This window comes from Toxorhynchites rutilus, chromosome 1 (assembly GCF_029784135.1).
Source record: "Toxorhynchites rutilus septentrionalis strain SRP chromosome 1, ASM2978413v1, whole genome shotgun sequence".
Lineage (NCBI taxonomy): Eukaryota > Metazoa > Arthropoda > Insecta > Diptera > Culicidae > Toxorhynchites > Toxorhynchites rutilus.
In genome coordinates this window covers 22153071-22178453 of record NC_073744.1, presented here as the reverse complement: position 1 = coordinate 22178453, position 25383 = coordinate 22153071, and the positions used below count along the sequence as shown (strand labels likewise).

Genomic DNA, 25383 nt, shown 5'->3' with positions numbered 1-25383 from the left:
TCTTTACTTAAAGCAATGATCATCGTATGTTCTTCCTTGTTTTGCGTCTACACATGTCTTCGTTTTGGCTTGAGCTGTAGACGCGACCAAATTACTCACTCGCTCGCATCAAACTGACGTCATTGCACTAGGGTTCTGAGCTTGTGTAGGAAATCATCAATCTAGGATATCACCAAGAAAAGAATTGTTCTTTCGCAAGACAGTAGCAAAACGCTAAGCCAATCGAGACCGGAAATATGAACAGAAAGGGCTTCTGTTGAGAAGAGCGCAAAACGGAGAGAAGTGTATGTATATTTTGTACCTTCAAGCTATCGATATATGGCTTCGTGTGCGTACGTGCGTCCTTCATAACCCGTTCGTACAAATAGCACATCTACGATACGCTAAAACCGTATTTGTATCTGTGCATTGGCCCTGATGGTCGCGATGCAACAATCGTCGTATTTTTTTTGCTATGATGGACGATTGTTTGGTGGTGTGATAATAAATAGGAACAAGGAGGGGGGATAACAGAAGGCGAATATTTGCACTAGGGCATGAATAATGGATCTCTGTTGAGGCATTTATTCAGTCTTTCCATTTATTCGAAGCAGTTAACATCGCTTGTCATCCGTCATCATCAGGTCTTCGTTGGTGCCTTCGACATCTCATGAACGCTTCGAACTGACACTATGGCGAAGCAGGCGTTAAGGTTGTGCGCCAAATAATGATTTGGGAAGTATCAAGCTATCAAACATCGTTAATGTCGTGCTGGAATGTTATGAGTAATTTGGATTCGCGTGCCAGTCGCAAAACTGCCTTCAACAAGGATGGCATTTGCGCTAATCTTGATCATAGTGGAACAATGCAACTTTTTTCTAGATTATTGGGATTAACAGAAAGAGATTATTTCGTTTATTTATTCACCAAGAAAGTAAATGTTCTGGAATTTTGGATGTAATTTGGTTTCGCTTGCTAGTAGTAAAACTTTTTCCAATTAGGATGACAGCTGCGCTTATCTCGAGCATGTGAAAGTAATGCAACTTTTTTCGAGGTCAGTAATATTAACATAAGCATTGCTTTTGAGAATAGTGCAAAATGTTGAGAAATATATAATCGCCTGTAGCCGAGTGTCATTTGTGAAAAATGCCACCGGAATAGCGTTTGAGGTAAATTTTCAATGCATTGACACGAAACAATTTGCGACATACGCAATGCTAAAATTTCGCGGCATTCTAAAATAATATCCGAAGCGACTTGAATAAAATAACAGCGTAGTCCTACGTCAACAATGGGGTCATGTCTTGGGCACAACCTCCTACAATTTTTTTTTACACTCCGGAATGTGTTTTTCTAACACGGACTACAAAAGCGGGTACGAACACAACGCTTTGGGTCGCTTATTCAAGACTGCATTGGAAGACATGCCATCATATCTCCTGCTCATTTCATTTCTACGCATACTGTTTGATGATTAGGCGAAATTCCTTGCTACTTTGCCATTTGCTACGATAACGTCGATTGATTCAACAATATGTGCTCAGACACTGGTGGGCAGTTGAAAAAGATCGTATCACCTTATTGCGATAAGACTTGGTCGCCACTGTTGTCATCGACGGATAACAGGTTGTTATTGTTTTTGTTGACAATTGTTTAAATAATGAAGAGGATATGAAAGAATATAGAAGAAATATAAAGATATGAAAGCTAGATAGATTTATTCAATTAAACATATATAGCAGTTTAAAAAATAGATGAGATTGAGACGAAAGTAAGTGAAGTCGATGCAGACGTAGAATTCATATATTTATTTATAGGAATTGCAAGAACAAGAGAGGCTGAAAAGAAAATAAAATGGAAAAAAAGGAGTAGAGGAAAAAGAAACTTTTGATACTATTGAAACGAGTTGATAAAATTGTTAAACATACATGTATTTTTTACTTTATGTATTCTAGTTTTGATCCGTTATAAAAGAAACACATGAACTGCAAAAAAGTAGTTTGGAATCGATCGAGAGTCCTAAAAAATTGTCCCAACAATATGGGTTGGACGTGCATGTCAAAATCGAAACTGAGTGCTTGAGGTTCATCAAATCATTGCAATAAATTTTGAGGGAAGCCAAACGTAAAAGGACGGTCATCAAATTTATTTGTAACGAAGAACATAAACTATTACAATGCATGAATTGATCTTACATGGATTTATTCAAACTCATTACTTACAGAGCGAATACAGTAAGTTACCTCTAATTCGACATGTAATTAATTGGACAGACCCAGTGTTTGCCAAATGATCCACTCATTGAAAAAATCGCTTTCGTTCGTTCAAATATGATCTTTCAGGAAACATTTCCCCCAGCGGTATTCTATTGTTGTTATGTGCTGCAAATCACGACACAAAAGAGAACGAGACAACTCTGCATCGGCTCGCACTTCATTGCACACCAGCATGAAAGCAAAGCTATCATATACGCTTTCAGTGCAGAAAGCTTATTTTCTTCTTTGCCTCTAACATATGCATACCGACCTCTCCATGCATCATGAAACAGCAGGATCATACGGACAACGCAAAGTGAAAGATTCATATTCAGCTAATGTAGCAGATCCTGATTTTTAAGTCTCAGAGAGTGCAAACTATATGATTATTTAGCTCGATAGAGGCTAAGGGAAGGGAAGGGGTCAGATTATATTTTCCATTTTTAACGCCGCTATCCCTTGAAATGTGTATATTCATATAGACCGCATAGTTTTACTAGCAACACCGCTCCAGTGAGAAGCAAAAACTCTCGCGTTTTATCTCTTTTCCCATTCGCTGCTCTCCGCAAATGGTGACGTAATGATGACGTAATTTTTCTTGTATCATTTATTGCTTTACACTTGTCTGTGCAGTGGGTTTCGCTATAGTAAAATGAGACGATATATGCGGTTCAAACTTGTATGCAGGCTTCGAAAATAGTGTGCCATGTTTGATACAACTCGAATATGCAAACAACAGTCTTCGTTCCTCTCTTAGTTTAATCACTAAATGTTACAAAAGTGATTGCTGACATTCATACAAGTATCTGAATGATCCTCTCATATTTGGTTATATGTTCGTGAGAGTTTACTTGCATGACACATTGTGTATCATTTGATTTTGATCGAAATCCAAACACTGGACAGACCTGTAATGCGACAGAATAATTAGACATTTTTGTAAACATCGAATTTAGGACCAAAATTTTGGCCGACAGTGTCATCGTTAATGTCCAATTACAAGTCACAATCGTCTCTTATACGACACTGAGTGGTGCCTCGGTATGTTGAATTAGAGGTAACTTACTGTATGTTGAACTCAATTGAATTCGAAAATTGTTTCGTCCGATCAATACTTTGTTCAATACTAACAAATGATTACAAAGTCAACGGTAGTACCACGTAAACCTTGCGGTTATATCCTAGATATAACCCACCAATTTTTCCTTTTAAAAAAATCGAATTTTAATTTTCTTGCCCGTTCTTTAGCTCCTATGTTTTGTGTTGCCTTTCGATCAGGAGCTGTCTGAACTTTGGTCTTAAGGCCTGCACTGGCTTTCATTTGCCGAACTGTTCTCTCACTACAATTCTGTTTTACCGCTATTTTATGATTAGAGAGTCCAGGTTTCTTTGTAAGCTATTCTGTTAACATTTAAGTTGTATTTGAACGTTTTAATCACTTTTGACACAGTACTTTGGTTCACGTGAGCTTTCTTGGCGATTGTTTGTTGAGACCACGGCGGATTTTGTTGAAATAATCTAATTAGAAATTGACGTCTTTTCATTTCTAACGACATTTTGCTACTAATTGCTCACATAAAGTCATATGAGAGATAAAGCCGTTTGAAGTTATGCATTTTCTTCTGTCTCAGTCCTTATTTATCGTTTCGTTACAAATTTAGAACAAAACTAAAATTCAGTTATAAGAATGTACAAAAATGTTGGAATATTGTTGTACGAAGCGTGAAGAGCTCGAAAGTAATAATGCTCAAGAATAAATAAAAAATTAAAAAAAATAAATTAAAAATTCAAAAATGTTACTTTTTATTGCTACTACAGGGTTTTTTGAGCCCATGTAGGCCCATAACATGAATACACTGTAAATAGAAGAGATGAATTTTGAATATATATTTTGCAGTATCTCAATTTACCGTTTCAGTAATTTCTAAATCAATGTCACCATCGAATTGGAAAAGTTCGTTACCACAGAGCTGACATCAATTCAATTTAAATCATCTCAGCTGAATCTTCGCGACGCCTGGTTATCGTCAAACGGCTTGTATGTGATGGTTATTGCTAATAACATTATAAATATGTTTATCATCCGCCCTTCTCCCTTCGAGTGCCGATGAAGCGCACGGTGCACAGACAATAGGTTTCGCTAACTTCGGATCGGCGTCATCTCCCAGCTAAAGTAACATTTGCTGTTCATACACCGATGTCAGCAAATGAATCATCTCAACTACCGAACATAATCAAGAAGGGTGATGGGCGAAATTTATCTAACTTAATAAAGTTCCCATCATTTAGCGATTAAACGGGAGGGCCCTGTTGTCGCCTGATTGTTACTCTGGAGAGGGAATTTGTTGCGTTGGTTTTTGAAGTAACAATTTCGGGAATTGCGCCTGCTTTCGTTCCACTTGTTCCGCTACGGGGGTGCGGTGGTGTATCTCTTTCCCGTGACAACGGAAGGGACAATGAATTTTCCCAGCATGCAGCCACAGGGACCGGCGAACGCTGGCGGTGGGAATAGGCACTTGTTCGGAGGATAACGTTTTGTTGTTGGATGGTGATCACCGGCAACTATCGGATTGAATCTTGGTGTAGTGTGGTTCCCCGGGGATTGGCACGCAATGGAATTGTGCCTTTTGACGTAAATCAGGTTGCTGGAATGGACCCGGGTTGCACCCTAGCGTTGTTTGGCTGTGGGAATGTGAATTGAGTCGTTTATGTATTTTTCGAATATTAAAATGCGTTGTATTAGAACGACTGTGTTCACTTAATTGACTTTTGAAGTTTGTTGCACCACATGTGCTTACTTAAATGTGTTTAGTTGCATCTTGAAAAAGGCACTGTTCGTTTCGCTTTAAGGTCTGGAAAAATCATTTTTTTGTTTTTCTTCTAAAATAATGCTTATTTAGATCGAATGAAACAATATGGAAAACGAAACAAGAGTATTTTCTATTGAGGCTCGTGTGAAGTGAACTTGTGTGACAATTGAAAGGGTATTAAACTAATATGTTTTGTTTTCAGACAATTTTCCGAAATTGAATTCAACAGAAGATCGATGCATCTCTTCATCGACAACAGGCGGGTCCAATGATAATCTGGTATTTCATGGTTTTTTTGCTTCATGGACAGATCAAAATGCACAGAGGAATTGATGTAGTCAGGAAAACAAACACTGTTGGAAATATGCGAAGAAGGAACAACCTGCATGGAGATTATGTACTAATGAATCCAGAGTGAAAATTAAACTCGATTAGTTGCTCAAAACTTCTGATCACCAATGGGTTCATAACCTTTCACCGGCTGAGGAACTGAAGAGATAAATTACACTTCCGAATCCAAAACGGTTAGTGTTCATTGCGCGTGGTGTCTTGAAATTTATATAACCAGCAGATATTCTAGGTCTTCCAAAGCATTCTTCATAGCACGAAATCTCACCTAAAATGGTTCATACTGTCCGTATGCTATGCTGGCTTTGAGTTTATGTAAACATCAGATGATATAGATCCTCCAAATCATTCTATAGTTTAGAACATCATAGAGTTAATTTGCTCCATTGACTTTATTTGATATGAATATAAAACCCAAGTGCAGAGATTCCCCGAAGTAAAAATTTGCCAGGATCCAAACACGGTATCACGATGTCACCTTTTATTTGTAGTCGCTCACACCGATAGTTAAGGCTGATTTAGACGATGCTAGTCAGCGCTCTAGTTGAAGTATCCAGTGAATAGAGAACAGACACTCTGTTCATGTTAGAGGCCAATCACTTGATCGATACTGGTACAAGTAACTTGAACAGAGTGTCTGTTCTCTGTTCACTGGATACTTCAACTAGAGCGCTGACTGGCATCGTCTAAATCAGCCTTTACTGAATTTCTGTATAAACAACTTCTCCCGCTTCTTTTGCTCCCTACTCGTCGTCGGCTACCCTGCATCCCTGTCTCTCTTCATTTCTCTCACTCGCTCTTGAAAAGTCTCTCTCGTTGGTCGGGCATGGTTGTCAGATTATCATCTATCAACTCTACACCAAGTAACCTTGTTTTCTTGAATTTTTAATTCTAAAACGCATTAATATTATTAGCATTTAAACTCTGCTATTTAACGCATAGTTTGTAATGAAAAGAGCACACTTTGCATAAAATGCATTTGCACTATAGTGTTTATTTTGCAAATATGTATACTATGTATATTTTTTCCAAAAATATTTTCTCGAGCTAGAGGATACATTCGCCTCTAAGACGATATCTCATTTTTATTTTGATACAATCAATTGGTTTCAACAAACCTGATATAAGAAGTAAAATGTTGAATAAGAATTGGAATCATATCGTGAGACCTAGTCAAAAAATATTTCAGAATTCTAATATATTTATCACTGCATAAATCAGTGCATGAGAGTTGGAACAAACCACTCAAAAAAGTCAAACCGAAAGTAAGGTTGGTACCGTGCATTGATTTATCTTCTATTCTACAATGCCGAGTACGAAAAAGATAACAATGAAGTTTTTTTTTATCCCTTTTGCTGAACTTTAATCGTATATATGTCACATGTTTATCATATCTATAATTAGCACATCACACAGTTGCCATTTTTCGGCGTTTAGAGTATTCCTTTCTATACCATTGAATATGGTACACATTTACACAGTAGCCATTTAGGCGTAAGAGTTTTTCTTTCTGTTCTTCCATTATCCAGTTAGACCGGACAGCGGAGACAGTTGATTGATCATTGTTGAGTTATTTATAGAACAGCAGCCCGATGTGTCTTGCAGAGCAGAGCAGTTGTACGAATGAATCGATCTTATTTCGACCGTGGATCGATCTCCATCGCTGATGATTATTGCGTGGGCGTAGTTATTTCTATAACAACACAAAGATGGTCAATGAGAGAGTTTTGAACTCACGATCGATCGCTTACTAAGCGAACGCGCAACCAATGTGGCTACGGAGACCCCCTAACAACGAAGTTGATCAAAACTACAGAAAAAAAATCACATTAGAAAAAAAAAAAGTAAAGGATTGAGGTTAAGTTCGATGCAGTTATCCATAATCAGAAACCTATGCACCTCGATTAAACACATTGTCAACCGACGATATTCTATCAGCGATTTTATGAACATGAAGCAATAAATAGGAGATTTTTAAAGTTGCACTCAAATAAGTATTTTGTAGAGAAATAAGAAAAGATCCTCAAATATTATTTCACAGTAACACAGTCAGTCGAGTGGTGGGGAACGTCATTTTGATCTACTCGAATGATATGATTAATCAATAGTTTATTTCGTCGTTTTATGAACTGCATTTCAATATAAATCAAGGCCATCGATGGACACGTGGTTGATTGTTTAATTATTGTTTAGACGTTGCGAAGGCTCTAGTCACCCGACCCAAGATTCCAACTTACAATATTTATTCAGTGTATGTGTATGTGTATGTGTGTGAAATTGTGTAGTGTCTCCGGGTTGGCTGATTTGGGCTAAGCTCTGATCTCTAGGCAAGCGGTCCTCTCCGTGGTCAGGATGGAAGAAGGCTGACTATTCGGTCTACTAAGCCGTTTGTTGCACGCGCACGCGTTCGATGAGTCTTCTAGCAATCAGAGAACTCGTCTCTTTTTGTAGGCTCCTTTTATATCCTACAAGATGAGTGACCAGCTTCCTCCATGAGTACCGGTATTCTGGAGAGAATGGAGATGAATTCATACCCGCTGACCACTATTATTTATCTCCCCGGTTTGCCCCAGCCAAGGTGCGGTATGTTCTGTTATTCTGTTGTGTGAGTGCGAAGTGTGTTTACCTTTGTCACTTGAGTCACTCTTCCAGTGTGTCATTTTATTTATTTACTAACTGACCCGGCAAACTTCGTCCCGCCAAAAATTTGTTTTTTGTTATCAATACCTTCAAACATTCATGTTTTCTTACTATGAGCAAGTTCATGGGTCCAATCGCAGAACTGTTCATTGATTGATCTTCTATTCGTCTCCGTTGAATTCACCTTTTACTATAAAATTCTCCGTATTTCTAACAAAACTCATCATTATAATATCAGATTATTTTCAGACACAATTCTTGTTCAAGATTTTTCAACCACTTGTAAATAACATGTTTCTCCGTTATAGAATAATATAAATATGATAGAATAAAGACAGCCCTAAATCGGACAATTCCCTTCTCTAGCTCTGCTCTTATCAACACATCCGGCGATCCTTTTTGTTTGGTATTGATAGAAGAAGATATAGGAGTGCGTTTCATGACATTAAAATCCATTTAACCATGTTCACCATGTCATGCCCCACTTGGTCCAACCACCATGCTCGTTCCGCTCCTCGTCGTCTCGTACCAGCCGGATAGAACATTCACGTCTCATGAGAACGGTGCAGATGTTCTAGTTCTTCGCACTTCTTCACTTAACCATCATTAGGTAGCAGTTCGAATCGATGTTAGCGCCTAGATAGGTTCTGACGTCAGTTATGTCCGAGAAATACCGACAGTCCATCAGAACATGGTCGATCTGAGATTCTCTTTGATTTGGTGACCTTCAGGTGTATTGGTGGAGGAATTTGTCTTGAAAGAAGGTACTGCGTACGGCCATATTCTTAGAGGTAGCGAAATCGACGAGTCTTAGGCCGTTTTCATTGATTAACTGGTATGCGCTGTACATACCAATTACAGGTTTGAACTCCTCCAACTCCTGGTGACAAAAAATTCGTCTTTGTCATCATCGGAACTTACAAGGTGAGGGCTGCGCACGTTAATGATGCTGATGTTGAAGAATCGACTCTTAATCCTCAATCTGCACACTCTTGGGTTGATTGGTCATCACACGCTTCTGCATATTGCCCATCACAATGATAGCTGTACCTAGCTCGTTAGTGTTGCCGCAGCTCTGGTAGATGGTATGACCATCGCGAAACGATCGCACTGTAGATCCTCTCCAACACACTCCGTTGCTTGGTGTTTTAATGGTACCTTCCGGCCTGCGACCCCACAATCTCGCAGGAGGACCATCGTGATACTGCTGCTTTACGTCCCGAGTACCGCCAGGGCTTTTCTCGAGAACTGGCAATGTCCAATGCTCATCCCACTACACCCTAGACAGTTCCCCTGAACCAGTGCAATCCAGAAAAACGATCTATGACGATAGCATTTCTGACCCGAACTGAAATCGAACCCGAGGCCCTCATCTTGGGAAACGCAACGCTTACCACTAGGCCATAGGGACCAGTATATCATTAAGGAACCTGGAAATCAGGTAAAAAAATTCGGTACGTACCTTGATCTTGATCCGGCTTGATCGTGGTTCAACTGTGATGAATGATTTGATAGCGAAAGTCGGTTCTGTTGTAGTAATCGCTGGATTCACTGCAGCGCTTACCTGCACACGGGCGGCTGGAGATTCGTAATCCGGGGGCACGCTTGGAAACAGCGTGGCTTGAACCGGAACGTCCCTGTTCTCGTTTGTCATACGCCCAGGAGTATAACACTTACTATAAATTATCTTCGTAACGGGTTCAAACTTCCCTTTTTTCGTATAGGTGTTGGTCTTTACCATTCTCCAGTTAGAGTGGCAGAGACCTATTACATTTCCTTTCACGAAACCTTGGCCCTTCTTTCTTTTTCCGTCTACTCGGCTCTCTGAATTCTCCCTCTCTCCATTATTTCTCTCATTCCTGTCTCTCTCTCTCTCTCTCTCTCTCTCTCTCTCTCTTTCTTTCTCTCTCTCTCTCTTTCTCTCTCTCTCCCACTTCCGGAACACCACCAATAAGTCCCTAGTCCACCGATGTTATTCAAGGGGGCTTTGGATCGTTGCAAATTACAATGTTGGGTTAGTAAAATATACACTTAAAACTAATGTTAGTTAGTACAATAAACAATTCATACAAAAAGAAAACATTTACCTTCACACGCACTGACGAAACTACCCATGCGGCATCAATCATAATAACCAATGAGTCAGCAGAAAAAAATTGACAGCTCTATTAGTCGAACTTTAAACGTGATGGCGAAATCAGTGAAGCTACTCCGTTCAGAAGTGTACGCGTTCAAAGAACGGTACCCAGCCGCGTCGAAAACGGACATCGTGTGATACTTTATGGACGCCGGGTACGCCCGTTCCGGCATATTCAACATCTTGGCACTATTGGACAACAATCAGAGCATCGAAAGAAAGCCCGGTTCCGGACGGCCGACGACCCTGAACGCCAAAAAGCTCTAAAGGATGCTGAAGAGGAAGATCGAGGGAAAAGTGGCTACATCGCTGCGTGTGCTTGGCCGGGAGGTCGGTGCATCCGGCCGAACTGTGAAAAAGGTACCTCGCGAACATGGGCTTACATGTCAGGAAGCGGATGTCCCGTCCACTGGTCTCGGAGCTGCAGGCAATGACACAGCGGCAGCGGCTGAATAAGATAGTCAAGTCGATTTTCACGGCGAATCGCGACGTGGCGGTGGTGATGGACGACGAGACCTATCTCACCCTGGATGGCAATGACTGGCAAGCTGCAGGAAGTGAGCTCCGAAGTGAAGTTTATTTCACACACCAGGTTCCCCAAGAAGGTGCTGCTGTGGCTAACAATCGGCGAGAAGGGGATGTCAAAGCCGCTCTTCTTTAGCTCCGGACTGGCTGTGAACGTGGAAATTTATAGTACAGAGCGCCTGCCGGAAGTAGCGTCGTTCATCAAGAAATACCATAAGGGCGAATACGCGGTGTTCTGACCGGATCTGGTGTCGGCCCACTACTCGAAGCGATCGTTAGAGGAGATTGAGCGGCTGAATATCTGTGTGGTACCCAAGTCGGTAAGTCGTCTAACGTCCCTCAGCTGCGTCCCATCGAGAATTTTTGGGCAAACCTGAAGCGTAAGATCTACTCCAACAATTTTGTCGGAAAAACTGAGAAGGAATTGATAAATAAAACGAAGAATGAACTCAAAAACATGCCTATACGCGACTGTTCCGAATGCCGCTCGCAAGGGCGTAGAATTTTTTTTGCAAGTAAGCATATATAATTAGCTTCCATGGGAAATGTATCAAACTTAATTATCTGTTTTTTGTTTATCACCATCTGCTTTATCTCAATTATCTGTTTTATTATGATCATCCGAAAAAAGTCCATTTTTTTAGTGCAAACCTTATTATTAACGAGCTAGCCAACAAGAAACAAAACAAATGATTTACTTAAAGTCTATTTTTCTACAAGAACTACATTTAATCAAACAAAAAAAATTAACTGCCCTTTATATTGCGTCATTGGTCGGTTACAGTACCCATCCTCAATAAGAAGAATTGAGAGACGCAGATTACATTTTTCGTGACCGAGGCGGTGATGAATTACAGTACTGACTAGAGTAGAAAAAAGTTGAACAGTTATCCAGAACACTTACGAGCATCCGTTGTAAAACCGAGCAATCTCAGAATACTGCATGTAAACTGCACGTGATTTCTTCCCTCGAGATGCATAAATTGTCGCTGCACTCTGCACCTCGGAAGGCTATCTATTCATTAAAATCCTGCATAAATCTTCGTTCGAGCAAACTTCCATGCACATATGCACCCTGAGACGCCTTTCCCATCCTGGGAACTCCTTAACATGTTTAACATACGAATGTCGCCGGATTGTTCGTGACGAGCGGATTAAAACGGGATGTTTTCTTTCCTTTGGGCTCAAATATTGCGAGGTTCGGCTGATTCATTTTTTTTTCTTCAACTTTATTATTATTAGTCCATATTTTCACACGACAACCGCTGCGATGTGCGGCTGTCTCTGTACAATTTCGATCTTCTCAGCGCTTCCAACGCTTCCAACTCGTTGCCCTTTTTTTTGGGGGCCCCGTGGTCACATTTGTCTTTAATGAAACGTTTTTCTTTATTATTTATTGTTGCTTTTTGATGTCTCACTATCTATTTACATAATTTATGCTCTTTTTGTTTCGTCTGCGCGGGGGTTTAGTGTGCATTAAGTGGGGGCTATATTTTCCGAAATTGATTAACTTCGAATTAATGTGTGAACTTTTTATATCGATTATCATTTGAGAAGGGAGAAATAGTTTGTGTTGATTGCCCTAACGTGTTTGAACTGATATCTTTTCTGCGCTAGTGCTACTAGTTGCTATCTTAGAAAATACTGATGATTGTAAAGATGTGTTTACCAACTGTACACACGATTCCGGGTCAGGAGTCAAAACGGATGCCTAAGTACGTTCATTAACTCTATGGGTTTGTTTCACTTGTCCTACGATTAAACAGTACCATCTTACACAATAAGATAAATTCTTTTTCGTTTCTTTGTATCCTCTTTACAATAATTTACAACGTGGGTTTTATTTTTTGTTTTCCTCGCTCCGGCTATATATCACAAAGAAATTGTTTTAGTATTAAAATTGCTAACGCTAGATTCTAGAGTCTAGAGTGTCCGGGGTCGATAACGGAGCCCGAATCGGTCGGGCAACTCGGGGTCCTGTTTCAGCAGCCGGCGGTGTGCGCTTCGGCCCAGGGTTGTAGTCCGTGGAGGGCAGCTAGGGGTGCCCCCGGTGCGCTAGCAGATGGCGCTGGCGATTGTGGTGGCTGTCCGAAGCCCTTGCTGAGTGCCTCCGCCTGCAGGGACAGCATCAGCCGGTTCGCCGCCTGCCGTTCCGCCTCGCGCTCTTCCGCCGTTTGACGTCTGGAATGGGATAACAGAAAGGGAAAAAGTCAAACAATTGTTTTTTTTTTGCAGGGTGAAAGCATTTTGTATTGAGTCGAATTAGTGCCCACTAAGTAGAATAATTTTAGCCAATCTAACATTCCCCACATGGCTCATCCGGCGACGGCTGCGAGGCCACACATAAATACTAATTTGCTTCAAATTAAATCCTCCGCAAAACGCAGCTTCACGATGCCCGATCCGCCCCAAACAGCACCGCTTAGCAAGTGTTAATATGATAAAACAAAACATAGATCCATGGTAACATTTTAGCGCATTTTGCTTGCCTTTCTCGGAACTGTGCCTGTGTGTGTGGGTGGGGAAGGGAGCAAAACGATAGGGATCCCGAGAGGAAGCAAATGGCATATGTTGACTACGGGGCCGATATTTCGCTCCCCAGATGAGAAGCGCGCTGCGTATCATAATAATTTATGGGTTTCGGATTAGGTTTAATGAATTTCATAAATAATGTAAATTTCCTCGTGAACCGACCCGAAGCCAGGTGGTGCTGGAACCTGATGCTGCCGTCGGGGTGATCTAATTCGCCATGTTTTGACGCTGAGTTAACTGCGAGCGATAATTTACGGGCGTTTTGCGGAGGCTCTAAATCCGTATTCAATTTGATTAAAGCCCCCTTTCGTCGGGAGCGTGTAATTGATTTCAGTCGGGGGAGAGTATGTGATGGGGACCACTGACAAGTCAGTGACAGTCGGTTTCTAGTTTGGACCCCTCGACAAACTGTACAACTTGAATTGAAATTAATTTCACAAAAATTTAATAATTCATACGCCATTCAGTCACGCACCAGAGACTGAGGCCACTCAATCGAACGGAGGCTGCTGCTCTTCAATTCGATTCCGCCGGACAGTTGGAAAATAAATTATGCATAAAAGTCTAGCCAATGGCTCTCCACAAACGATTGTCCCCCGGTCGCGTTATCGCGTTTTAAAACCGACCCCCAGAACAGAGAGGAGGAACGCGGGCTTAACTCGCGCTCTGAATGATTAATCTCAACGCGTCTATGGCTATGGATGCTCTCTGAGGCTGTCAATGAGTTGTCGACACTTTTATCGTCCAATGAATAACTTCATTTGCCCCTCTGCTCGCTGCAGCGCCGATACGCAGACGGAAAACTATTTGTGCGCCGTCGAAGGTGAGTCTGAAAACTAGTGTCAATTAGAGAACCGGTAAGAGACTACATAATTGAGTTGTTTATTGGACAAATCCGATTCCGATCGCATTAAATCCGAGCGGAGGCGACACTGCCGGAGGAATAAAAATCTCTACACAAATTGACAATGTGGCAATGGTTTACTCCCCCCATGGATTTACCATCTCTGTTGCAATTGACTCCGTGTTACATTGAGTTGTAAAATAAGTGTACAACCGACGAGCGGCGGGGATCGAAGTTATCGATTACCTTCCCGTAAGTGGCCCCGAGAAAACCTCGCCCCGGAACATAAGCGAGCATCTAAAAGCCCGATGAATAAGTAAAGATTGCGCGCGCTGGGAATGGAAGCTGGAGAAAATTGTCACAACATCTTAGGGACGACGGAATCGTCCGCCTATGCGAGGTCTGCGGGGGCGTGATAGGAAAAAGGTTACATTTACGGGCGACGGGGTATCATTTATTCATGGCCCTCGGGGACACAGGACACAAACGTGGATTGAGAATCAGGTTGGAGCAAATGTGCTGGAATGTTTGCTGTTCGAGCAAGTTAGACTCGACAGTAAACAGCTATCACGACATTTGACAGCCCTTACTCTGGCCATATGTGCGATCAGATTAAATGCGATATAATCAAGTGATTCGGTGATTAAATAAAAGTAAATATCTGGTTTCTGTTGCTGTTTCGCTAGCGTTGCGATTAAATACACGCACAGAACAGACAAATTGACTAATGGGTTTGTGTTTATTGCGAGTCACGAAGGTGCGATAATCAGATCTCGTGTCACGTTCGATGAAATATTTACATTGATTGATTCGAGCTCGTTCGAATTTGTTTTGCCAGTGCGGGAAGCGTTTCGAAGTAGGTTTCAGGAAATTGTTTCGGTACCATGTAAACATATGAACTAATTTTTGTACTTTGTGCTCCATGTGCTCAAACCTTTCACCAAGAAAGACGTATATAAACTTCGATTTAATCTCAACTCTTGAGTAGAATGTTATGGTGGTCTAATGAAGGACGAATGGTTTACTTGGGTTCTAGAGAAGTAGCTGAAGATGGCTGATTCATGATTCATTCTCGCCCGCGCCAGAACAATAGTGTTCATATGTTGCATATGTTGTTGCAATATGTTTTCTTCTGTCAATGCATGCGCTGCACTGAATATGCATCGTGAACCTACTTCTTCTTCTTTCCATCCTTCTATTTGCATTGTAGAGGGTTCAAACTTTGAAGTTTATTGCCGCTAGCTTTGAAAAAGACCAATTAGAAGATCAAAACAATACCACGTATATTAACTCGCAACAGCTAACACGGTAATCTTTTTCGTAGCTGAAGACTGGAACGCGCGAAAATTGATCGACAAAAAATCGTTTCTTTCAGTCAAAGTTCATATTACAAAAATCTTCTTATGTTTCTGCCGCTTTTTAGACCACACGTGCATATGATTTGCCAGACGAAGTATTTTTTCGGGAGCTCGATAGTTTGACGGTTTTTAAAATTTCGGCAACCTTCCTTTTTCCTGATGCGGTATGCGATGCGGCCATATCTCGACGTTTTATGCATTTATAAGTCATTTGGCACTGAAAAAAAAACCATTTTCCAAACTTCCTTTGCCGATGCAATAATTGGTCAGTTTCATAGGGACGGAATTCTTTACAAGGATCGTCTGAGAGGATTCGACAAAACCTCTGTTGCTTTTTTGAATATGTTTCGGCTCAGATCAACAGATTGAATCGTTTGTTCCAGGCTGAAAAACTTGAATTCACGATGCTACATGAAGAGCTGAACGATTGTTATTTGATCAATCGATCTTACGTTGTTTCAATGTCCAATGCTATTAAATTTGAAGATCATTTGAAAAGCGGCAACAATTTCTAGGTTGGAATGGCAACAGAGAAAATTATCAGAACAATGGACAACGAAAGGCAGATCATTTTTATGGATATTTGTCGCAGTTTTTTTCGTGGAGTTGATCAAGCAAATGAGAAAGAGATTCGATGTTGATGATCCTACGCTCTAGGCTACGGTAATGTTAAATCCCAGAAACTTTCCGTTAAATTGTATGCCTTGTATGAATTGACGGTTCGCTCGTATTTTCAGCGCTTCGATGCGTTGTTTGTAACGTACTCACTATGCCTCACTCCTTGGCAACTGTCGAGTGAAAATTTTCCGAATATAATCCGTACAAAAATAAGCTTCGAAATCGGCTCAGGAACGAAACGACGAACGAATAACTTCACGTAACGGATCCGTGAATTTGGCGAAAAGATCATGCGATGAAATACAGTTGGAATTCCCGATTGAACTTTTTCCGAGCCAAACAAGGTTAAGTGCGAGAGATCACAATCAAACGGGAATGACAAAAGATAATTCACGCTTATCTTTTCAATGAGCCTATCGTTTTTTGATCGATTCTCTTTATTGACTTTCTCTTCAGATAACAACTACTTCGACGACAGTTTTAGCGGTATTTTTATCAGATGGTTCGAATAACTTCTAGTTGATCTCTTCTAGTATCCTGATCGTCGAACACATCAGGAAAGGCTTTTACGACTGATTTTCCAATGAAGAGAATCGATCTAAACAAATATAACAGATTTTGAATAAAGCCGGATTCAAGAATATGAACACCCTTTATATGTTGTAGCACGGTACTGATTTCGACTTTTGGAAGCCCCTCGTTTCGTTATTTTGAATTTCAGATCCAACACAATCTCTCCTGTGTGGATCTGGGATTCTCTCTTCTTTCTATGTATTGGATGTTTGGCAACGCGAGTGCCGCTCCCGATTCTAGATTTGAGCAACTAGCCATAATGGGTGCTGGATGTGACTGGGCGGCTGTTTTAGCCAAGACACCCACATACCAACACTCCCAAAGACTCATGCTTTCTTTTTTTTTGCTATTTTTTCATTTGGATATTTCCCCCAAATAGCAGTCTTTCGGCGGGGTTTTCTTGCTCTTCAAATTCCAAAACCCGGCGAGCGCTTCGACTTGAACTCTGCTCGGGAGGTTAAAGGGTATCGCCCGCGAATGCTTGAATGCGCGACCAATGAAAGCGCAGGGGAATTTCGGTATGAATACAAAATAGTTAACATCGTTAACTATTACGTAATTCCGGTTCCAATGAATGTCTCGCTGATCTGAGGATCTTGAGATATGCTTGCCATTCCGACTTCGAAAGTGAAAAAGGCAGGAGCGGATTAGTTTGTTCTGGTGTCGCGAGTTGAAATCCGAAGGTAGATTTAGGTGAAAGGCTACATGTGCTAGTCAGTATGATAAAGTTTCATTTTGTGATTTTTTTTATTTTCATATTTAGAATAGCAATTAAATTTAGTCCAGTAGTTGTTTTCCGTGAATTTAACTCTCCGCTTGTGTCCCCATTGAGCGGAACTGAAGGTAAGCTTCGGCATGTGACATGTGGCTAGCATTAATTTTAATTGTGGCCTGTGTGTGGTGTTCTTTTGACTGTCGTGTGTAGGAAAAAGCCGCTTCTGACCCACGATCGGAGATTGGATTTCCGCCACCTTGTCCGTCAATTCTAGTGGCCGCGCGGAGCGCAAACCATCACTCGCGCATCCAGGGAAGGCGCATCACGACACATCTACAAGTCGAACGCGCACTCAACGTCGACGGATCACCACCTACGCCTACGGACTTACCATTCATCGCCTGGCGTGGAACGGCGATAAGGTAGATTCTCCACGTAAAACCTAGGTAGTGTGAGTAGAAAACTATTTTTACCCAATTTAATAACATGCGCATGTGGGGTTTAAAAGCAAAGACAGAAAACCACACCACTAACAAAGCCACACAATTGTCACAAAATTACCGGAGCATCAAACAATACCGTCAGCGTGAACATGCTGATCGGTATTTGGAAAGGGATACGCAAGACGGAGAATTAGGCTGGACAAAAAGATCTCTGGACTTGAATTCATGGGTCCGATGTTCAAACCCCAAATTTAGTCCCAATTATTTTTCGTTAGATGTAGTTTTGTTGTAATCATGCCGTATATAAGATAGATGTTATAACATAGATTTGTGGGAATAGATGATGTTGTTAAATTAAGTGAATAAATGTTTCCGTGATTAGCTTAGTGTTAATGTAAATTAGACGAGACTTTGTGCAATTTACTGGCTAGCGGTGTAGCCTAAAAACCCGATTAAGTTTCCTGATAGGTCACGAGCCTAGGGTTGGGGCTCTTCTTCTGTTGTGGACAACTTTTCAACCTCCGCACCTCGTCCTCTGAAACTTCAAGGTGGGTGGGTTTGGCATCATTGCGTAGGTTCAATGATGAGAAGTTTGACATAAACGGTGTTCATTGGAAACAACCGTAGTGCCTCTGTTACTTGAATTGTGGAACGCGGACAAACGTAGTCGCGGGTCCTTCTTAGCGCAGGTGCAAGTCGCGGAGCAAACCGGGGTTTGGAACGAAGGAAAAACCCGCCCTCAGGTGTTGGGTGTCTCATTGCCGGGCAAAGCAAGAACACGGCGGTTGGTCTCCCTCGCGGGAGTGGCGCTTAAGCCAACCGCTTACCTGCGGAAAACCCTCCGGTCGCGACAAACTCGCACGCGCTCACCCGGCGTCGCGGGTTACAATGTGTTGTATTTCAAATTCAATATGTGAGTCTCTATAATATTACCCGACGATTAAACAATGACTTTGCTGCCCTATATTAATTTGTTGATGCGGTGGGCTATCCACATGAAGGCAGCCAAAAATTGTTGATAACAAATTCAAGCTCATGAACATCAAGCAACAGCTGGCCGCCAAAAAAATGCAGATTACTCCATCGATTAGACACCTTTTTAACCGCTGTGGTTGTTTATAATATGTATGTCAAGCAATGTATTTACATTTATCTAGTACTAGCTGACCCGGCAAACTTCGTCCCGCCCAAAAATTATTTTTCGTTATTACATTCACATTATCATTTCACGTTCATGGGTCCAATCGCAGAACTGTTCATTGTTTGATCTTCAAATTCACCCTTTAAAATAACCTTTTACTATAAAATTCCTAGTACTTCTACCAAAACTCGTCATTATAATATTATTATTAGGGGATTATTTTCAAACACAATTCTCGTTCAAGATTTTCCTTCCACTTGCAAATAACATGTTTCTCCGCTACATGTAATAAATGTTTGATACAGAAAATATGATAGAATAAAGTCAGCCCTAAATCGGACAATTCCTTCCTCGAGTTTTGCTCTTATCAACACATTCGGCGATCCATTTTTATTTATATATGGAAAAGAAGCTCTAGGAGTAAGTTTTATCACAATAAAATCAATTTCCACTTTCGAACAAATATCAATTTCGTTAGCGCAAACATCAAATAGACTAACAACACTTGTCACTATGAGATCGTATAACATATAGGAATTGAATTTTCGCCAATTTTCCCATTTTCTTCAGAGTTTTCCGAAAATTTTCAATTGTCATGTTTGGTTGTTGGAATATGTTTGATTGAAATATGTGTTTTAACTTTTTATGTGTGAAAGCCCCCCTTAGAGAAAGGAGGAGGAGTGTCTAACCAACATAGAAACATTTATTGCAGACCAAAACCTCCACATGCCTAATTTGGTTTCGTTTGCTTGATTTATTCTCGAATAATGCAGAAATTTGTGTTTCATTTGTATGGTAGCCCCCCCTTAGAGAGGGAGGAGGGGTCTCGAACTATCATAAGAACCTTCCCCGACCACAAAATCCCAACATACTAATTTTCACGTCGATCGGTTCAGTAGTTTTCGAGTCCATAAGAATCAGGGAGACAGAAAGACAGACAGACAACTCCGATTTCCGGTGATTTTGCGGTTTTCAAAAAACTCAAATTTCAACGTTTGTGAAACCAGTAAATGAAGTCCGAATGAGATAATATTTTGCATAGGGTATATTATCGTGCAAATCAACATTTCTTAGCAAGTTCCGAATGAAAAATCGAGTTAACTATTTTTATTGGCACCCAAAACCATACTTTTAGTTTCGCATGCCGGAAAAAACTAAGTCCCAGAGTGCCGATTTTTGACAAAAAATTTTTTTTTCGAGATGACACTAGATCTGGACGTTTCATGCCATTTTAAGACATTTGGCATCAAAAATTTTTTTTCGAAAACACCAATTTCCTTTACTTTCTCCTTGGGTGATTTTTCGATTTTCAAAAAACTCAAACTTTGACCACTTTGCGCCACTTTCCCTCAAGTCCGATTGAGCAGATATTTGGCATAGGGTGTTTTTTCGACGTGGTGAACATTTTTTATGAGGTAACTTTTTGAAATTAGAATTGACCATTTTCATTGGCACCAAGGTGGCAGTATTTGAGGTCGATCGTTGACATTTTATCGATCCAATCTTGGCTGTCAAAACGGAATTTGGGTAGTAGCTGTTGATTTTTGCAATTCTTTTTGAGCTGTCAGAACACAACAGACACAACGGAGAATGGATCGCGAATAACATTCTGTGAGCATGTATAATTCTCATTTATACTGATCTAAAATATTTTTTCTCAATTTAATTTCAGAAACCAATTCAACCGTATGACGACAGATGCTCAAGAGCCATTGAATCCCAACTGTCGATGCCACCGGAAGAAGGTCTCACTATATTTATATAGATGCTGCTGAAAATGTCATTTTTCCAATCTGAGAACAGGAACAATAACGCTCAATTTTCTGAGATTAGTTTTTTTTTGTAAGAAATTAATAAATTTTGTATAAAATAATTGATGAAAAGTTTCAGTAAAAATAACGGAAATGCATAGACAAATGAATAAATAAGAGTCAGAAATACATGTTTCAAGTATTTAAATAACATGATGTAGAAATTTTCACTCAAATTGTAACATATCAAAACTGGCCTCGTGCTTTCTAATCTGATAAAGATTATACCAAATTATGGCTCCACATTGGAAGTCGTTACCATACGTCGACACTATATTACTGTCATCACGAAAACTCCAACGAAAAAAATCAAATTTAAGTTGAGCAAATTTTAATCGTTCCACCTTTTATGAACATAAACGTTTCGTCTCGCACTTTTCGATTTTACGATGCTCTTCGGATACCAGTAAACAGGACAAAGTATGTGTTCAATAATCGATTCAGTAAATGGATTCGTGCTTGTAACGCTGTTTATGTCCATTTTTATTTCTTTGTTTCAAGTTTTGGAAAATTATACAAGTTTTGCCATTGATTTTTTTTTTCATATTTCATGAATAAATACGAGGGGTCGAATAGTGCTGCAATCGGTCGATATGATGTCAATATTGGCAATGCTTTGGCTCATATCTGGCTGACAGATGCGAAATCATTTCAGTGCAGTGTGTACTTAAGTATAAAAAGCGTATTTATTTTTTTCTGCGTGTGTTCGATGGTTTGGAACCATTTTTTATTTCCTATTCTTGGTAACCCCCCACCCCCTTTCGTAACGCAAAGGGACCAAAGTTGGAGTCGCCCGCTTCCTGCTTCTTCAGTCTTTGGTGCTTGACTGATTGCTGCTTGATACGGGGGAGGGCCACTCCCTCTTGCAACGAAAACATATGCTGCTGTTGTTGTTCCGTCGGGAAGTTTTTATTTTCACTCCTCGTCGGAACGAGGGGTAATAAAATGGGCGCGCTTTTCCAGAAGTACGACTTACACACACAAACATACACACAAGCGTACTCTGGTATCGTTTAGTGTGTAAATTATTCAAGGCACTCTTGAGCGCAGTTTTTTTTTCTCTCGGCTGCGAAACTCGAAAATTCGGAGCTATGAATACGAAATGAGACCCATTGTGTGAGGGGGGTAGTCAATTAGGGCTGGTTTCGGAGAAAACCCCCTCGTCGCTAATTGAGACGAAAGACTCGGGTGGACGACTGCCGTTTGCCGATTAATGGTGCTGGAGGCGGCCGAAATGAATCGATCGTTTAACAAAGGCTGCCTGGCTGCCATTTTCGTGTAACCAATAAAGAGTGTAGCAGCAATAGCACCCATTAAATATTAAATACGGCTCGTTTAGTCGAGCGTTTTTTGGCTGATGTTTTGCTTTCATTCTTTCCTGGAGACACAGGGGCCGGTTTTGCAGAGTTTTTCTTATGCAAAACAACCGATTTTCGCTCGCAGAAATGGTGGTGGGATGGGCGGATGTGGGGGTCGACCACTTTATTTAAGTAGAAAGGCATGATTTTACATTCTTCACGGTGTGGGACGAGGGGGAGGGTCCGGATAGCGACAATTTTTCCCGATGACGAACAAGTGAGCTGCTGGATAAACTTTTTTGACACTTTAAAAGAGTCTCGCTGCACGCTGGGCGTGACAACGATAGGCTGAGGAACGCGGGGGTGGATGAATTTTTAATAGCTTTATATAGGTTGCGACGTCGCCAGTGAAAGGCTCTCTCTCTGTGTGTGTGTGTTTATTGGCTTTCAGTTGGTAAAAGTACTTGTGGGATCAGAGTATGATCTCTCGTCCCGCTCGGGGAAGCTGTTGTACATTATAGCGTCATGATAACCGAGATGATGAACGTGTCATGAGTGCGATAATATATTGTTTGGGTGATAATATCCAAACGGTAGAAATTAAAGGTACAGTCAAAATTTGTGGGTTTTTTTCTGCAACGAGATGAACTTGAGATTCTCTGTGAACTTTTTTATTCTAAAACCAGAATCAGCTGGAATCTGAATAGGTTGACCAAACGTACCGTCTTGAACGGGACAGAACGAGACGTTTTTTGACCATTTTTGATTGTCTCGTCTTTTCATCAATTTGTACCGTATTTGATATATGCAGGAAAAAATATTTGTGATAATGCCCTGTTCTTCCGTAATCTCGCAAAGTGACGTAAGCGCCAGAGGGAAGATTTTTCAGTACGAGGTTTTTCTTAAAATAGCATGTATAATCAACATAAGCGTACACTATGGAAATTGGAAAAACCATGCCATCGGCTTGATTAAAAAAAAAACAGTTTCATTAAAGCTATACTACCAACGCCAGTTTGTTGTGGAAACTGCGATTGGCGTATATCCATCACAGTATTCGAGAATCTGTTTTCAATTATTTTCTCCAACATGCCGCCGTTGAGCGATGCATGAGGAAGCTTCAGGAAGGAAATTTCTACAGATTTTTCGACTTGGTAGCAGAACTCGATTGTAGTTCCAATCCAATCCAAAATGCAATTGAAACCATCCGTGTTGAATAAGAAAATGCTGTCCGAAATTATCCGACGTAAATCGCGACGTACAGTTTACACGGGGATGTTTTATGATTACACAATGCGTTTCGATGGAGGATATAGGAGAGTGCACCTGTTCACCAAATCCGACATTTATCCTGCAAAATGTTCTTAACTCCGCGGTGTTGACGCAGAACTACGGAATTATCCCATTCAATTCGCTTGTTTACCATTTCGGCGGTAGATGGGGTAGAAAGACCGGTGCCATGCCGTCGTGAGATTCCTTTTTGAATTACAATTAGATCTTTTAGATCGAGTGAACATCAGGGCTTCGATATACTAGCCCTTTACGAAAACAATCAGTGATTGCGAAACAAAGAGGCAATTCAGTCGACATCGTGGTATTCCCTGCTCAGAACCAGTGAAAGATTCAACGATTCCCATTCCCCCTTCGGGTATGATTAAATTTTCAAAAGAGGAGACCGAATGCAAACACTCCGATGGGTCACGCATCGAGTAATATCACTACTATGCTGAGCGTCTTAGCGCACCACGGAACAGACTCAATGTTGTACGTTTTGGCACAATCATTTCACATCCAGTGAGACTCGATGTTGTACGTAAGATATAACGACGATTTCGCTTTTGAAGTTTGTGTCGAGCAAAACCCGTTGTGTGCGACATCAGCACTAGGTGAGACTGTTGATTGCTCGCTAGTTGGAACGAGACTGAGTACTAGAAATCGCGAATGCCTTATTTATACCCAATAAGTTCTGAATGGACGGGGTTAATTTGCAATACTTCCTCTCTCCACAGAGCCCGAACGGAGGATCACTGCATTTAAATTTCTAGCGAGCGATTTACGCACGCCTCATTCGCAGTTACATATGGACATTATACCTCACGACTACACCCATGCCTCGAAATAGGAAGCACAGGTAGGTAAAGACAGAAATGCACAGAACAAATGCATGAGAAAATCAGTATATCCAATATTTGTTAATTTAATCGTATGGATGGATGGAGGATGTTAATTTTAATCAATTATTAGAAAATTTCCAATTCGATGGGTTTGTAGCAAAAACAGCTATAAACTATGAAACTATTTCATAAAAAGTAGAAGGTCTGAGCCTAGAAGGACGGACGGAAACTTGATGTAGGACTTTGAGGAGATTTTGTAACTGTTCAGAAATCCTTAAATTTAACTCATTCAATTCTCTAAATGGTTGCTCTAGAAAAACCATTTGTTAAATGAAATGAACTGAGCCTCTAACGGATTATATAAGTTGAAATGGCAGAAAGAATTCGGAATCCTCGATTGTAAATCCTGTCTATTTTCAATAGTAAACCTTTGGAAAAAGATCAGATTGATATTCGAACATTACCACAAAACACTCGGCATTCTCAGGTTTTCTTGTATTGATGTTCATACAATGTACATAAAAATCCTTAGCAATAAAACCGTCTCTACAGAAATATTAACCGTTCGGTCGCCTTTGTTCTTTGGTGTATTAAATTTGACTGAATGCGAAAAGAACCCATCATCTTTAACCTTCCTATACTCGCGCATAAATCTGACAGGCCGAGCATGAATGAATTGGGCGAATAAAAAGACTATTAAAAGTGAAGGAAGTTAAAGAAAAAATATTTTCTGTAGTTTTTTCACTCAATTATATCTTTTTTTAATAAATACCAATAACGCTAAAAATACACAGTAGCAATATCATAGAGATGAGCAAAGTTCAGAGTACACAAATTACGATTTTTCGCGCGAGTATAGGAGTGTTGAGGTGAAGGTGGAAGCAAGGCGCGTAGAAGTATATCCTAAGGTGGGCCAACTTGCTAAAACCACTCTTCAGCCATCTTGGGAGGCTACTGTGTTTTGTTTGTAAACAAAACACAATACGCTTGTGCCCAAGCTCGCTCGTGATCAGTCTGTCTCTTTCACACTTGGAGGAAAAAATTCCCCTTCTGCTTTCTTCCGTACTGTTTTCATATACCGCTCCCTTAACCAACTTAGTGACGAAACGGCCTCACCTAGTACCATAGACCCGTCTTGGGTGGAAGGAAGCCACTAATGGCTGCCACAATGGCGCTTATTTCTTTCATCTCCCTCCCTCGCCCCTCGCACACTTCCCATCAAGTAATATCAACCAAACTCTA

At 40.7% G+C, this 25383-nt stretch overlaps 1 protein-coding gene and 1 long non-coding RNA gene across 2 annotated transcripts in view; one reads left to right on the top strand and one right to left on the bottom strand.

Moving 5' to 3' along the window:
- Window positions 1-11881: 11881 nt before the first annotated feature.
- Window positions 11882-25383, bottom strand: part of LOC129761794 (T-cell leukemia homeobox protein 3) — a 49839-nt gene continuing 36337 nt past the window's right edge. Inside the window, exon 4 of the mRNA XM_055759567.1 lies at window positions 11882-12875. Coding sequence (XP_055615542.1) covers window positions 12677-12875 — 199 coding nt within the window. The 3' untranslated portion in view covers window positions 11882-12676. The remainder of the gene's footprint in view (window positions 12876-25383) is intronic.
- On the top strand, window positions 17134-17705 carry LOC129761796 (uncharacterized). The gene is made up of 3 exons (XR_008740471.1): window positions 17134-17302; window positions 17383-17462; window positions 17545-17705. It is a non-coding gene; the product is annotated as an uncharacterized LOC129761796 (long non-coding RNA).